The sequence below is a fragment of the Bufo bufo genome, chromosome 2 (assembly GCF_905171765.1).
Source record: "Bufo bufo chromosome 2, aBufBuf1.1, whole genome shotgun sequence".
Classification (NCBI taxonomy): Eukaryota; Metazoa; Chordata; class Amphibia; order Anura; family Bufonidae; genus Bufo; species Bufo bufo.
This window is the reverse complement of record NC_053390.1, coordinates 391832567-391850411: the sequence shown is the minus strand read 5'-3', so window position 1 is coordinate 391850411 and position 17845 is coordinate 391832567. Positions and strand designations below refer to the sequence as shown.

The window sequence follows — 17845 nt, the reverse complement described above, 5'->3', positions numbered from 1 at the left end:
CGTAGAGTAAAGTGAATGACTGTAAATACTTCCAGTTCTGAAGACTACAGCGGCTCAGGATCAGTGCTCTGGGCAGCTGGGCTCAGGCTGGAAGTGGGCATCGCTCTGCAGGAACGAGACTGGGGCTCTGCTCCCCCTAGTGTTACAGTGCACCCTAGCACCCCACAGTATGCAGTATAGCACCCTATAGTATACAGCACCCCACAGTATGCAGTATAGCACCCTATAGTATACAGCACCCCACAGTATGCAGTATAGCACCCTATAGTATACAGCAACCCACCGTATGCAGTATAGCACCCTATAGTATACAGCAACCCACCGTATGCAGTATAGCACCCTATAGTATACAGCAACCCACAGTATGCAGTATAGCACCCTATAGTATACAGCAACCCACAGTATGCAGTATAGCACCCTATAGTATACAGCAACCCACAGTATGCAGTATAGCACCCTATAGTATACAGCAACCCACAGTATGCAGTATAGCACCCTATAGTGTACAGCACTCCACAGTATACAGCCCCCCCCCCCACAATATACAGCACCCCACAGTATACAGTAGAGCAGTATAGCACTCTACAATCTACAGCACCCCACAGTATACAGCACCTTACGGTATACAGCAAGCCAAACTATACAGAATACAGCATACAGTATACAGCACCCCACAGTATACAGTAGAGCAGAATACAGCATACAGTATACAGCACCCCACAGTATACAGTAGAGCAGTATAGCACCCCACAGTATACAGTATAGCACCCCACAGTATACAGTAGAGCAGTATAGAACTCCACAATATACAGCACCCCACAGTATACAGTAGAGCAGTATAGCACCCCACAGTATACAGTAGAACAGTATAGCAATCCACAATATACAGCACCCCACAGTATACAGTAGAGCAGTATAGCACTCCACAATATACAGCACCCCACAGTATACAGCACCCCACAGTATACAGTAGAGCAGTATAGCACTCCACAGTATACAGTAGAGCAGTATTGCACCCCACACTATACAGCACCCCACACTATACAGTAGCTTACAGTATATTAGCATAACAGCCCCTGTCACCTTTTCCTGATGTAATCTTTACAAAAAAGCTCCACAGTTAAGGCAAACTTCTCCTGCAGCAACACTCCTGGTAGAAAGAAAGGACCTTTTGATTACCTCATAGCCATGTGACCAGTAAGATTGCTAGGTTTCTGGTCACATTGTGATGATATCATCTAAGGTCCTTTCTCCTAAGAGAAACACAGCTCTCACAGTTCGCTGTCATGGCAGCACCCCCCTGTGTAGCTGACAGCTTGACACCCGGGACAGTGGCCAGCAGGGCTCAAGAGGCAGCTGTCTTGGGCCCCACAGGAGCAACTGGGCCCGGGGCAGCTGCCCCTTTTTGCCCCTTGTTAAAGACGGCCCTGAGAGTTTGATACTTTGAGCCTAGAATATTGAACCTTTTCATAATATTCTAATTTTAAGCTGCATTTATGCAATTCCTTTTAATTTGCATTACTAAAATCAATGGACTTTTGTACAATATTATAATTTTTCAAGTTTCACCTGTAGATGTTTGTTTCGCACGCATGAAAAACGCATGTAATCTGGATGCAACCTGGATGGAAAAAACGGAAACATTGAACTCAATCACAGACAAAACTGATTGAACTTGCATGCAAAACATCACTTTTCCCTGAACGAATCTTGACCCAATCCGTATCACTCGTGGTGAAGAGATCTTCATAGTTTAATTTTACTAATTAGCAAAATACAAAACGAATGAACAAAAGAGAAATCTAAACCCACGACGACCTTTTGCCTTCAATACATTAGCAGTTCTTCTAGGTACACCTGCACCCAGAATTTGATGGAACATGGCAGGGAGAACTAACCACAGATACTTCGTGGGTGTAGGCTTGCTCAAATCCTTCTCTGTCTTCATGTAATCCCAGACAGATTAGATGATGATGAGATCAGGGCTCTGTGGCAGCCATATCATCACTTCCAGGATTCCTTGTTCTTCTGAAGACAGAACTTAATGATGTTGGTTGTATTTTTGAGGTTGTTGTCCTGCTTCAGAATCAATTTAAACTATGAACACTTCTTATTTTGAAAGCATGTACTGTTTTTTATTAATAGTGTTTGATTGGTATAAGGACAGTAGAGATGACATGACAGATCTGGGGGGAGATTTATCAAAACTAATGTAAAGGAAAACTGGCTTAGTTGCCCATAGCAGCCAATAAGATTCCACCTTTCATTTTCCAAAGGAGCTCTGAAAAATGAAAGTCTCCCTCTTCAAGTTTTCATTTACACCAGTTTTAATAAATTTATTATTTCTGTGAAGGAGAACCCACTTAGAAAACTGAAGCCAAATATCACGTTCTAATAGAACAAAGCAGAAATAGCTTAAGTATAGTGCATCTCTGCAGTGATGGCATGACTAGAGAAAATTACCAGCGTCTTTCTGTCTGAGGATGAAATATGAGCTTGGCTTCCAGATACAATAGAAAGGGTTTACTGTAGAAGACTTACACAATGCTTATAAACCCAAATTGTTTAATGCATTTACAGCACAAGATCTGGTTATTTTCAGACAAGCGTAATAATATATGGAGGGCAGGCAAGCCCTGTTATGTTTAAAGCCTATGGGGGCATTTATCATGAGGGTAATATTTGAAGTCAATTTTCTTTGCGCCTGTGAGTATTTAGCACCAAAATGATCCAACACATGTTTTATAAATTTGAGGCATCTGTAAATGTATACTTTAGTCTAGAAATGCTACTCCAGTTTTTCATGTTTTTTTTTAAGTTATATTTTTACAACTTTTGCCGACAGAATTCTTGAGTGCAGGGCTTAATAAATCCACCCTTTATACCTTCTATGCGTATTTTCATAATGCAGTTAGGTCCTTATACCTGCGGTGGTATTTTAAATGCATTATTTAGTGCACCGGTACAGCCTGAGTGTTGGTGATTGTGACAATTCAATGATTTTTTTTTAGTGACTGTAGTGTTCAGACATTAACTTTAACCCCTTAAAAACCAGGCCTATTTTAATTTTTGTGTTTTTTGATTTTTCCTCCCCACGTTCCAAAAACTAGACACAATTCCGGCAAGGTTTTCGGGGTTTTGACTTCACCTTGTGCTAAAAATTACATGATGTCCTTATTCTGCAGCTCAATATGATTACAGCGATGCCAAGCTAGTATAAAAACCTTTGGGGAAAAAAAAAATCATGATTTTCTTTACATCACCATTTTCTGACGGCCATAATTTTTTTATATTTCGGTCTACAGAGCTGTATGAGGGCAGAACGGACTGTAGTTTTTATTGATACCATTTTTGTGGTATTTACGACTTTTTGATCACTGTTAAATTTTTGGGGGACGACGAAAGGACACTACAAAATGCGAATCGTGTTTTTTTTTTTTTTTTTCTCGTTACGGCGTTCACTGCACAGGAAATTTTTCTAAATATTTTAATCAGACATTTTCAGACGCGAAAATACTTTTAATGTTTTATTTTTTTTATTGTTTATATATTATTATATGTAAAATTGGGAAAGGTGGTGACTTAAACTTATAGGCAGTTATTTATTATCTGATTTACGCCAGTTTTTGGTGTAATTAGGTCACAGATTTTGTCGCAAAGGTGTTTTGCAACAAAATCTGTTACTTTACCCCACTCACGCCACTTTTGCGAAGTGGCGGAAAAAGTGGGTGTGGCATGGGGGGGCCAGCCGGCCCATCTCGTTCATCATTTTTCACCCTAGTTTATGGCATGGAAAATGGTTTTAAACTACGCCAGCAAGGCAGCTGGCGTAGTTTAAAGCATGTTGCACAGCCGGCGGCAGAAAGAGCCAAAGTTATGTAGAGGCCTGCGCATAGGGATTAAGAGCATCGTATAATTCGCTGGTCTTAATAAATGTTCCATTTAATATTTTGGTGTTGTTTTTTTTTTTTTTTTTTTACTTTTTATTTAATAACTATTAGCCCCCTTAGAGTGGTAGGACCAAGGATCTTTTGTTCCCTTGTCTTATTCACCCTAATAGAGATCTATTAGGGTGGATAGGATTTTCATACGCTCCATGCTGAGCTGTGCTTCGTGCACAGCGTAGGAGGAAGCTTACCATAGCAAGCTTGGAAAGCTTCAGAAGCATCCAGGCTGCCATGGTAACCCATTTTACTGCAGGGGCTCCGAACCTCACAGATGCCGCAATTCCTTTTGATCATGACATCTGGCTCTACGCACATCGCACACTGGTCTACGCACATCGCACACTGGTCTACGCACATCGCACACTGGTCTACGCACATCGCACACTGGTCTACGCACATCGCACACTGCACCACAAAACAAGTGGGGCAATGACTGGGGATAGCTCTGGATCCATGTGAGGTACAGAGCTTGTTCTAACTTTGGGAGAAAGAGATTTCTTTATAGTATATGATGTCCGATTCCCATTTTTACATTAATCATGAAATAACTTTTTTTGAGACATAAATTCAAAATCTACAATAAAAAGTGACCTATTTAGGAGAATATTGACCACCAATATTGAATCTATGGGGAGGGGGCAACTCTTGGCACCCCTGTCGGTCATCTGTTTGAAGGAGCTGCAGCGCTTAGGCGAGCATTGTAACCTCTTCATCGTTTACCTTGCATCCTGTCTTAGCCGCTGTGCAGGATTTTGCAGCTTTGTCCCATTTATATGAATAAGGCAAAGCTAGAATACCCTGCGCAGCCGCTAGTAAGTAGACAGGATGCAGGGTAAACAATAAAGAGGCTGCTGCATTTACCTGAGCGCCGTGACCCCTTCAAACAACTGATCTGCAAAGGTGCTGAGAGTCATCACTGTTCTGACCTTGGTGGCCAGTAAACTGCAGAGCGAGCCAGCACTCCGCTGTTTCAGTAGCTCCCATTATAGTGCATGTGGGCTATGGAAACAGCTTCTTATACTACACTGTTTCCATAGCCCTATGCGCTGCAGTGGGACCTACTAAAACAGCGGAGTGCAGGCTCGCTCTGGCAACCAGGTGGTTACAGCTTAGTCTCATCTCGCCTTAGTAAGGGCGAGACGGGACAACCCGATCAGGGTATGTGCCCACTTGAGATTGCATCCTGCTCCATTTTTATTTATTTTTTTGCAAATGATTTGACTTATCCTGAAAAAATGCATTAATTGTCAACAGAGGGTTTTTTCACAACTGATGGAAAACATCGGTCATTGTAATGTTATAATTTTTTTGCACCAGAAAGAAACATCCTTGCATACACCTTAATTTATTTATTTTTGTCATTCCCAAATATTCCTTTCTCAAATAATACTTTTGCAGACAACGTTGACCAAGGTCTGAAAATAGCACTGAATCTGATGAAAGCAATAAAGCCTGTTGACAGGCTGTTGACTGTTTCTGGTAGCAGCCAGCAGAATTTTCACACTGCGCACTGCAATACTTGCTGTACCTCCGGATCCATGCTGCAAAGTTAATCAGCACTTGTGTTTCCATGTAGGTTATACCAGTATATAGGATGTAAAATGATGTTGATTCTTCTTTGTACTGTGACAATAGATGCTCTAATAATGCGTTATAAGGCTACAACCCGGAATTGTTTATACCTTTCTTTCTTGAAATCCCTTCTTCCAGACTCCATCCCTGAATGTCCTCTGGGAGAAGTGCTGCTGTGACAATGTTGTAGTGAGGACAGCCTGTTGCGACGCCCTGGTAACATTAGTACAACAGAAACATGCATATTTCACCTATGTTCTCAATGGTGTCCTAAACCTTATCCCTTCTGCCAGGTTAGTATAGTTTTTGCAGTGTCTTTCTTTTTATTAAAGTTCCAGTTGTTCTGTCTTGATTAAAGGGGATGTCTTAACATTTATTGTTAATATTCCTAAAATAAATAAGCGCTAACAGAAGGAGCCTCTAGAACAAACAAGACATACACAGTATGGTGACCGAAAAAGAGAAATATGGAAAAAGAGGAACGTTCTCACCCATATATGCAGTAAAACTGGATGTTGAATCCTCTTCCGTATTGCGGATGTCAGACGGTAAACATTGTTGATGTGTCACCATACCGAATCATAATCGTAACCACAGCATAGACAGGAATCTGGAGCAGCAGGCCCTATAATATCCCACTAGAGGGGCAGGGGCTGTAACACCCTACCTGTCTATACGAGGTACTTGCCCCGCAAGGAGCGTCCCCGTCCGGATACCTATCCCTATGTGGGGCGGAATCCCTAGTACACCCTATTCAGATAACTCCCGACGTGTCACGTTTCATGGATGGGGCTTGTATTACAAAAAGTAAGGGGGGAATGAGTACAAGCTAATGGTTAAGGATATTCCAGAAAAACAGTGGGTTGGTCAGTCGGACTCGAACCACCTAGAATGAATAACCCAAATAGCTAGATTGCAGGCGCACCAGTGGGTGATGCCTGCCAGAGTCCAGGTGTGACCCTAGGATACGTGCTATCCAAATTGGCTGTCAGCAAGGAGTGCCTACCTGTCAGCGCCTTTTAAAAGTAACAAGTCGTGCGCCAGTATTCCCGATCCGCTCGAATTCCGGTCACATGACTCCGGATACAGGAAGTCACGTGACCGGTGGAACGCACGGAAGTAGGCCGGCAACGCACCCCAGAGCCTGCGACGCCAAGGTATGACGTCGCAAATCACGTAGCGTGCCACATGGTCGGACCAAGCTGGCCCTGGAGGGCGGCACCGAAGATGCGCCACACCCCCAAACGCACGGACCATAGCAGGGACGGTTACATGTATAATCAGGAGGCGGGACAATGTACTTGGCAACCAATGTGTCTGAATGTTGATACGGACAACAAGGTAGCAAATGGGGCCCATAATAAAAGGAACCCTTAGGTAAAGTGCATACCAATGCTATTGTCATTGAGCATCTCCACCAATGAACGGAACGAAGATACGCTTCCGCTCCATATGATGAAGATGTCATCAATGTACCGCGCCCACAAGCCTACCTGGTCCATAAGTACAGACCGGTCCTCCCTGAAAACCAAGGTCTCTTCCCACCAGCCCAGAAACAAATTAGCATACGATGGGGCACATGAACTCCCAATCGCTGTGCTCCTGAGCTGGTGGTAGATCCTCCCATTAAAAGAGAACACATTACTGGCCAGAGTGAATTCCAATAGGGGGAGGACAAACAGGCTGTTTAGGCTGTAGGCGCGGTACTGACATCCACGGGTGCTCAAAAAGTGTTCAACTGCCCTAATACCCAAGGTGTGGGGAATGCTGGAATCGCCTGCACCGATCTGAAAACTGGGAAGGTTTTCAGCAGTACAGTCACAGGCAAAGAGTACTCTATTCACCATTTTATTAACTGTCGAACGCGCGGAGTGATATATCTTCTGACATGTGAATGTGGCAGAGGATATGTGGGCAAGACCATCCGCGAGTTTCGCTGAAGAATTGGGGAACATCTAAATGATATATCTAAGGCCAAAGACACACCTGTGGCTAATCACATCCATAATTACCACAACGGGAAAGCCCGTATTTCGGTTATGGGCATAGATCGGGTCTTCCCCACAAGGCGTGGGGGTGATTGGGACCGCGCTATTCTTCAGCGCGAGACCCGTTGGATTTATTATCTAAAAACTATGGCCCCTATGGGCTTAAATGAGCAACTGAATTTTAGTTGTTATATTTGAATCCTTCAACATTCTCCCCCCCCCCCTTCCCTTCTTATTTCATTATCTTTATGTCTTACTGGCAATTAACTAGTTAACTCCTCCTGAGGTCGGTGTCTCTTTAAGCTGGGCATTTTTAGCTCTGTGTACTATGTATCTGTATTGTTACTAAGGGTTCCTTTTTATTATGGGCCCCATTTGCTACCTTGTTGTCCGTATCAACATTCAGACACATTGGTTGCTAAGTACATTGTCCCACCTCCTGATTATACATGTAACCGTCCCTGCTATGGTCCGTGCATTTGGGGGTGTGGCGCATCTTTGGTGCCGCCCTCCAGGGCCGGCTTGGTCCGACCATGTGGCTTTGCGACGTCATACCTTGGCGTTGCGGGCTCTGGGGTGCGTTGCCGGTGCGCCGGCCCACCTGTCACGTGACCTCCTGTATCCGGCGTCACGTGACCGGAAGTAGGGCGGATCGGGAACACTGGCGCGCGACTTCTTACTTTTAAAAGGCGCTGACAGGTAGGCACTCCTTGCTGACAGCCAATTTGGATAGCACGTATCCTAGGGTCACACCCGGACTCTGGCAGGCATCACCCACTGGTGCGCCTGCAATCTAGCTATTTGGGTTATTCATTCTAGGTGGTTCGAGTCCGACTGACCAACCCCCTGTTTTTCTGGAATATCCTTAACAATTAGCTTGTACTCATTTCCCCCTTACTATTTGTTGTTTTTGTAATACAAGCCCCATCCATTGCTTGTTATTACATATGTACATCTCCCCTGATGAGTTCGCTGAATGAAACGTGACACGTCGGGAGTTACCTGAATAGGGTGTACTAGGGACTCCGTCCCACATAGAGATAGGTATCCCGACGGGGACGCTCCTTGCGGGGCAAGTACCTCGTATAGACAGGTAGGGTGTTACAGCCCTTGCCCCTCTAGTAGGGTATTCTAGGGCCTGCTGATCCCGATTCCTGTCTATGCTGTGGTGACGATTATGATTCGGTATGGTGACACATCAACAATGTTTACCGTCTGAAATCCGCAATACGGAAGAGAATTCAACATCCAGTTTTACTGCATATATAGGTGAGAACGTTCCTGTTTTTCCATATTTCTCTTTTTCGGTCACCATACTGTGTATGTCTTGTTTAGGCCCTAATGGGCTGTCTTTTTGTTTGTTCTAGAGGCTCCTTATATTAGCGCTCATTTATTTTAGGAATATTAACAATAAATGTTAAGTTTTACCCCTTTGTCCCCTAGGGAATCAGTACATTTGCCACTTAACTTTTGGGAGTAATTGGTCTAGTTTGTCCACTTGACCTTACAGTTTGTCTCTTAAAGGGGATGTCTCACTTCAGTAAGTAGCATTTATCATGTAGAGAAAGTTGATACAAGCCACTTACTAATGTATTGTTATTGTCCATATTGCTTCCTTTGCTGGCTGGATTCATTTTTCTATCACATTATACACTGCTTGTTTCCATGGTTACAGACCACCCTGCAATCCATCAGTGGTGGTCGTACTTGCACACTATAGGAAAAAGCACTGGCCTATGTGCACTCCCATGGTCCCGGTCACCAGAGAGGCTGGCGCTTTATCCTATAGTGTACAAGAACGACCACCAGTGATGGATTGCAGGGTGGTCTGTAACCGTGGAAACGAGCAGTGTATAATGTGATGGAAAAACATACATATGGTTCTGGCCATCTAGTGGAGACAAATGTGTACTACATGGAGAAATCAAATCTTGTCTCTCACAAATCCCTCCTTTTTGCGGTAAATAGATACAAGATGAATAAGCAATGTGAGGTACTCTCCCAACGCCCTAAACAGCGAAGAGCTGGACTTTCCTTATTGCTTCACCAGGTCCCCTCAACTCCCTTTCGGGTTTGCCTTCACCTTGTCCTATTTACACCGCAACCATCAACAAGGTTTTATTTACTTCAGGATGGAATAATCTTTGTCTTTGACAGGGGCACAGCACATATACATAGTGTGGGCATGGATGTATTATACATTTTCCAAAAAATTTTCCTAAAATGTAGAACTATATGACAGCCCATTAAAACCAAATTCTAATAACATTGTAGTCACTGAACCAGTTCCCAAAACATTATTCTGGCCATGATATTAATTTCAGAATTTTTCCATCAGTTCATTTGATAAAGTTCATCAGTTTCTTCAGATCCTTGGTGATCCTTCCATCAGTTTCTTCAGATCCTTGGTGATCCTTCCATCAGGGGCAGTGTTGTCCGGAATGTAGATGCAGCCGTTCTTGTAGACCCCTCCTTTTTCTGCTGTCAAGGACCAGTCGGTTCTGTAGCGTCATCACTGGAAAAGAGCTCAGTTGTTCCACCATTCCTTCAACAGCATCACAGATATAATTCACAAATCTCTGTTGATGACAATAGATATGTTAATTCAATCAAAAAAAATTATTATTAATTTTTTTATACTACTAATCATGGGAATTAATGACTCCAATCCTGCAACTATCTGACTTTTAGCTTTAAATTAATCAGAAACTCTTCTACAGATTCCTATGGCATCCATGTATAAACATGAGTCAAAAGATGTAGGCAGTGACCTCCTTAGTCGTGACCGGACATTGTTTTCTGATTTGATCCCACTCAGGAGGTGAGAATAGAACAAATGGCATCAGTACCCGATCAGGACTTGATCAGGGTACATTGACCACTTCATTCCACCTGCATCCTGGGTCGGAGTTTCAAATCTCCACACAATCACCAGATATCTGCGTTTTGATAATTTTGGTTGATAAACCAACTGTCAGAGTAAACGTCAGAGTCACTACTTGTCTTCTTCAGCTGAATTATGTAAGAACAATATCCTGGAGGGAAAACACCAAAGGGTTTTCCTGTATAAATCCTGTCTCTAAGGTCACTTTGTCATTATATTTTAAATTTGGCCAAATATTTAATGCCAACTATAGGTAAGGATGTAGGAGCCACAGATGCTACTGAACTTTGAGGTTTCTCTCTTACCAACATTCTAAATATCCCCGAATCCTGTTGGATAGGATTTCTAATGGACAGGAACAGAGGATTACACTCATCATGTTTACAATTGTTTGGTGGGGTTCCCTTCAGGATAGTCATCCTTTGCGACAAAACTTCAGCTTTACTGACTCTAGAGGTAGTTTCCACTAGTTTATATTTCTAACACTTTAGACTAGTACTCCATTCTGTTAATTTCCAATATCCACAGTTGGTATGGTCATATTTAAATACAATTACCGTAGACTGGGTCAGTTCCAGTCACACAGATGTACTTATCAGACCAAAACCAAGTGTCCTGTCATCTGTCTTACAGTCCACTATACTGCAAAAGTCAACTTAGTTGTTCCTGACTCATCTTGATAATATATCACCGTTGGAATTTGATTTGACTGTGATTTCCCCTTTGTACAATATGGAACAAACAATAAGGCATGAAACAACATTATGGCTCTTATAGTCCTGACACTTGATTGCAATACGATCAGTTTTTCCTTGCAATTCAACAGCAGTGGCGGCGGTTATCAGGACTTGATGTAGGTCTTCAAACCGTAGCTCTAGGACTTTCCACCCGTCTCTTGTTTCACCACTATCCAATCTCCTGATTGTGAAGAATGAATCACTTCTATACAGTCTGGATTCTAGGAAACAACTAAAACTTGGAAATACACATTAGACAATAAATTGTGCAACAGACAACATCATTTTGGAAAACTACTATGCTGCATCTGGAACTATTGGGGAAATAGACACCTAATCCAGGAGCATTCCCAAAGAGTACTTCATGAGGACGGAGGAAGAAAAACCCCAGGGATAGGTACTCTCACCTCAGTCAGTATCTTTTAGCTGTAGCCTTCGCTACAGGCCAAATCTCCGAATATCCTGGAAAGAGATCAATATAGACACAGACATATTCACACTGTTCCACCTTTTGTTATGAATGTAGTCAATCCGCAGTCTCTGAAATGGGTAAGATGACCTTGGCATATGCCTTCCTGGAACTCCCATAGTTCTCCCATCATTATTACAGCATTCACCTAGTGGCAGCATTGTTGACCCCAGGAGCCGTCCACCACAGAACCCAATCACACCTTCTCTCTCTGGATTTGCCCATGTTCTAAATCCATCCTCTTTAGGTAGAGTGCCCTCTGAAGGAAGAGTTTCTTACCAACTCTCCAGAGTCCTATTATCACTTCTACCTTTATCCTTTGATGTTTCCTTTCAGCCTCTGTAACCTGTATCTGAAAAAGGCAAACTTTTTGGAAGTCCACTGGCCTTAAGCCATCCTATATCACACAGATTTCCACTTAGCGTAGACTTCAGATAATAATGTAGCCTCTACCTCCTCAGGCAGCATCAGGGCATCAAACATCTTTCATACACTCAGCATTCATTATTGATGGGCTTAGCCATGGATCCAACAAAATCTCTGCTTCACTAGATTAGACCATAATAATGAGTGATATCGAAGGCATACCTGGATGTTAGCAGTCTTACCCTCAGCCATCTTACCAACCTCAGCGAGTGTCTTCAGCTCTGTCTCCTGCACTACCATTGCTGGACGGAGTGGTTCTTTCTTGACAACATCAGATTAAGTAGGAACAGCATATCCTGTCCGAGGTGATCCATCTTCCAGGAACCTGAAATGATCTACCAGAAACTCAAAAATGTGGTTATTAATTAGATGGAGACATTAAATTTGAATTTGAATATTTATATTTTTATTTACTACTCCCAGAAAGCACTTTTTATTTTTATTTACAGAGGTGGGAAAAAGTATTTGTATTTACTACTCCCAGCCTCCCCCCTTTCAGATGCAGCAGAGTGATCGGATCTAATTTTGCACACCCTTAAGACGGTGATTAATTGGTGAGAGGAGTAGGAATTGCATTACTAGATGCTCCTACACATGTGATACTACCCTTAGCCATGAGAGATCATGGAACATGTTTGCTATGAGGCAATGTAATTAGATCCCAAGGATTATATAAATAATAGGGATCCAGTATTTGATTCTGGGTTGTTAATTTCCTATGGGTGTTTCATTTGAAGGGGCTAAACATTTGTAGCTCTTCCCACGGGCGAGGAAGTGGGCAAGTACATACAAAGTCTCCCCCCCCCCCCCCCCCCCCCTTGTGGGGAGGACTGAAAGGCAGCCACCTCCGCCTTAGGTCTTTGTTTGATTTAACTTTTACAATATGACAAAATAGGGACAAAATGAACTTCACTCAAGCCTAGCCAACACTAGACCTTTCTAGATGATTCTCAAGACCATACACAAAGGCAGCACTTAGGATTTTCTCATGCATAGCTAAAGTAATCTCAAAAATCCAAATCCACCCAACTTTTCTGGAGTCTAGTGAAAACTTTCTCCACACACTCTGTCCTGAGGACAATGTGACTGACTGATGATCTAAACACTTCATCACAGACTCACTGATCTTCACTATGCATTAAATCCTCAGCTCTACATTGGACTCAATTTTCAAAATCTCATAAATAATATGAGAAAACTCTCCATATTTTAACTAATTTTCTATAAAGCAGCATAAGTAAGTCCTCTGAATTGGGAATTCTATTCATCATGGCAAAATTGATGTTACTACTGGGTGTAGTATATGTCATACATCATATAATGATGCAGATATCCCTATACTTTCACTCATACCTGAATAAGGACTTAGAATGGGTGCATCCTTAGATTGATAGGACACTTCCAACTAGCATCATGGGAATATTTCTAGTAGTCATCATAGGGGCAATTACTGCAGGTACCTTTTTAACTGATGGGACATACAATTGGGAAGGGTTATTTTCAGACATCACTGGATATAATCCAGTGTTGGAACTATGATAGAAATAGTGTCCTCAAACAAACAACATGTTACTCGCACACACACTCCCATCCCCCATAAGGCCTAAGGAAAGAGTTTTTGGGGATGGGGAAGGGCTAGAGGGAGCAGAAGGCACAGTGGGTGGTGCTGATTAGCACATTCCAGCACCTGGTGTAGAGGAGGGGCTGACAGAAAAAGCAATAGGTAGTCTTCTTTGATGGACCACAAGACCCAGGATTACTTAGTTACAACACATGTGGTGGGGGGAAGGGAATGCCGCATGGCAAACTTCTTTGTTCTGTTCCCTACCACACCCAAATCCTCCATTTTACTATATCAATTGTCCATTCTCCTCAATTACTTTCAACTTTCCATATACAGTTTTCCACAAACTTTAATTTAATCTATCTCCTCCTGCAATTGTAATCTCTAGGGGGAACTTTTACACAAAACTGCATATTTACGGATAATACCGGAAATCGCTGCTACTTAGTATGACAGAATGCTTTCAACTTTTATTTCTAATTGAAACTTTTCCTTTCTTTTTCTCTCATCAACTGAGTCGCTGTTAATATCTCTTTACACTCTGTCCTGCAACATTAGAATTTCCCATTATTGTAGTTGCACAAAGCTCTAACAATTGCTACTTATCAAACCCGCAAACTTAAGCGTAGTTGCACAAAGCTCAAACGGAATAATAGTATTGAACCCACAATCTCTCAAAGTGAAGACCCCTAGTCAATTCACCGGGATACAAAATCTTAATAACTTCCAATTGCCTATGAGACAATTGGTATTAACCCTTTTCCTAAAGTTCTCGTCAGAACCTTGACTGGGAACTAATTCTACGTCACAGGATATCCAGCTCAGCCGTCTAACAACTTCAGTTTAGTTTCAGCATGTTCTACCACACAAAGAAGGAATATTTCAACAGGTTCTTTCTAACGGACACAGATCAGCTATAACTTGAACCCTTTTATCGCGATAACACCAATTCAACTCTTGAGAACCCACAAAAGCGGAAGTTACAGAGGAGATTTGTAAGAAATAAAGCTTTCTTACCTTGCCGGCATGTGATCTCGTCTGATGGTTCCGTTTAAGTCGCTCTCGTGGCGTTTGAATCGAAAGTTACGCAAGCTATCTGCCCCACGCTCGGCGCCATTTTGTTGGCGCAATTAATGCGCTTCTCCTTCTTCTTTGTGTGGTGCCAAATCAATTAGAAGAATAAGTATGTGTACACCATACTGCCTTATAATGAGACCAGACAAACTAGGTGGTTTCATGAAAGCATCTTCTCATCTTCCCTGAGCCTTGGTAGAGACTATTGGCTCCTTAACCTGATAGGAGTGGTTTCACTGAGTCTATAGGTGTATTTGAAGACTGTAATGTAATCCCCTCTTCCCCCTCCATTATTGACCTTCTCATACATATGGTTCTGGCCATCTAGTGGAGACAAATGTGTACTACATGGAGAAATCAAATCTTGTCTCTCACATAAGTGTCTTGTATTAACTTTCTCTACATGATAAATGTCACTTACTGAAGTGAGACAACCCCTTTAATGGGTAATTAAACTTTTTTATAAAAAAAAAACAACAAAAAAAAACACACACACACACAAAGGGGCAAAAGCGCTGCTCAGAACGCTGTGCCCTTTTCGCTTTCATTGCCTCTGCTCAGCTCTCTGAGTGTGTGGTGTATTTATTTTATTTTATGCACTTATATAGCGCTACTATATCCCGCAGTGCTTTGCAGACATTATGAATCCCACATACAATTTATGGATCCATACTCCACAAGCTCAGAGAGCCTGGCAGAGGCGAAGCAATTTGAAGGGGCAAAGCACTCCCAGCAGCGTATCTGTACCTTTTTTTTTTTTTTTTTTTTTTTTTTTTTTTTTTACAAAGTGTAGATACCATTAAAACTTAACATATTATAAGGATTTGAACTATTTTATTGTTGGAAAGGAAATGGTTGTTGTTAGTGTTCTTTCTTTCATCCTGTACTACCTGTTTCAGCATTCAGCCTCAGATCCTTCTATCTACAAGAGGCAGTTGTCTCATGACCCCAGGGCTCATTTTGTCTGGTATTTTTTCCTTCCTCTTTTAAACACATTATTAGTACCCCATTACAGAAAAATCCAAGCTTTACTCGTCTTGTGCTGTTAACTAGCAACTGTCTATAATGTTCCCCTTTTTCTAAGGTTGTGGGATGTCGGGCCTACTCTTGCCTAATCTGCCATCTCTGTGCTAACTCTTTTTGACCTCTTTCTGCACTCTACGGAATCTGCCCTTTATCAAAGTTTTAAATGACCTCCTGATGACTAAATGTAATGGTGACTACTCTCTACTTATTCTCCTGGATCTCTCTGCACTGTTCACCAACAGTTCCAACTCGGCATGCTTCAGTCTATTGGCCTTAAAGGGGTTGGCTACTTCCTGGTTACTGTTGGCCAGTGTGTTTATAAGATGACAATATGGCACTTGCTAATATCAGCTTTGTTGATAATCTGCAGCGTTTTCTATATTTCATGTGACCAGGCAAATCACCTCCTTGTGATGTGTCCTTCATTCAAATACAGCACACCGGCCATCCACACTTGTTCTGTTGGGAGTTTCCTGCAGGTGCAGTGTGTTTGAATAGAGGAGACCAAGTGTTGTGTCTGGTCACATGTCCCTCCATCATTGGTCATTTTATGGACAGGACCCCTTTTATACCCTTTCTAATTAACAATGAAAAACAAAACCCATACTTTGTAGTGATATATATCTTTTTATATTTTGTTATCTTGATATCTCTCAGCCCTAAAGCTGCTACACAGCGACTTTTGCTGTGACAAGTGTCACGGTCTCCCTGTGCACCCACACAGCTGGATTTTTTTGCGATTTGGGGCTTTCGGCAACTTCAGAGTCAGACTGCAACCCCATTCATTTCAATGACTGCCCTTCTACACGGCGATCTTTGGTCGCACAACTGTTTTCACGGCTGAGATCACTATGTAGCTTCAGCTTTAACCCCACACTGCCATTTTATTTTACATAGCATCCGGAAAGCTGTGTGCATATTATATACACATTGTTAAATGGATTGCATTAAAATGACAAACAGCATAAAACCAAAATAATACATTTCCATTTATCGTAATACACTATATATCATTATTTTTCATAGTTGTGATATATGAAGTTCAGCGGAGTAGTATCACATGTCTGCAGTTGATCTACTGAGGACTATTGAGGGTTGTTAACTGTTATGAAGATGGATATGATTTCATTTCCAAGTGATGTGATTGATATTTTGTTACTATTACAATCTCATTGTATGCTTTATTCCTTCCTCTTTTTATTTTCTCTAGTTATTTGCAGGGATTGGTAAGGTGTGTTTGGCGGCTGCTTCAAATTGAAGCACGGAATGCAGATCAAGATAGAGACCAAACCTACAAGTGCGCTTATAAGATCTGGTAAGCAGTTAACGGTCAGCTTTGTGTAGTTCACAGTAATTACTTGATTTTTCATTCTAAAGTACTTACGTTTTCATCTTATCGAGCAGGGATGCTCAACCTGCGGCCCTCCAGCTGTTGCAAAACTACAACTCCCAGCATGCCCTAATAGCTGTAGGCTGTCCAGGCATGCTGGGAGTTGTAGTTTGGTAACAGCTGGAGGGCCGCAAGTTGAGAATCCCTGTTCTAGAGGAATGATTTATTATCGCTTAGGATCCTCTACAATGTACATGACATGTAAAAGTCCCGGAAGACTCAGAATACAGTTAATGGCAACCGGCATGTTTAGTTATTGCCTTCAATAGTACTAGCATGTTTTCTTCTCTAATTTTTTTATATAAATTCTGTAAATATTTTGCAGCTTGCATAGTCTGTGCTGAGCAGCGGGGAGAAACTATCACTACATTCTTCCCTCATCTGCATTTTTATTGCAGCTCTACTGACCCTTAGCAAACCCTATTCTAGATGGTCTGGGGATGAGTAGGGGGTTTTCTTTGTAGTCTAGTTTAGGCTAAGGGTTCATTCAGACGAGTGATGGCCTACTATAGTCAGTGCGCCATTTAGATGTGTGATTTTCCGCAAAGGACCATCAGTCCATGCAGAGAAAATCACAGCATGCACCATTTAGGTCCAATTTTGCTGTAAGACTCTCCTTTTCTAGTGAATGGGTACATAAAAAAAAAATGACAGTTTAAAAAAAATCATCAATTTTTTTTTCCCAGCCGGTGCTTTATAGGTTGCATAGTAAAATTTACTTTCTAGCATGGAAAACTGTTCTAAATTAAATTACAAGATTATTCAAGT

At 42.0% G+C, this 17845-nt stretch overlaps 1 protein-coding gene across 1 annotated transcript in view; it reads left to right on the top strand.

The window, feature by feature from the left end:
* Positions 1 to 17845, top strand: part of FOCAD (focadhesin) — a 246965-nt gene that overhangs the window by 24915 nt on the left and 204205 nt on the right. The window contains exons 3-4 of the mRNA XM_040417224.1: positions 5658 to 5812; positions 16898 to 17002. Coding sequence (XP_040273158.1) covers positions 5658 to 5812; positions 16898 to 17002 — 260 coding nt within the window. The remainder of the gene's footprint in view (positions 1 to 5657; positions 5813 to 16897; positions 17003 to 17845) is intronic.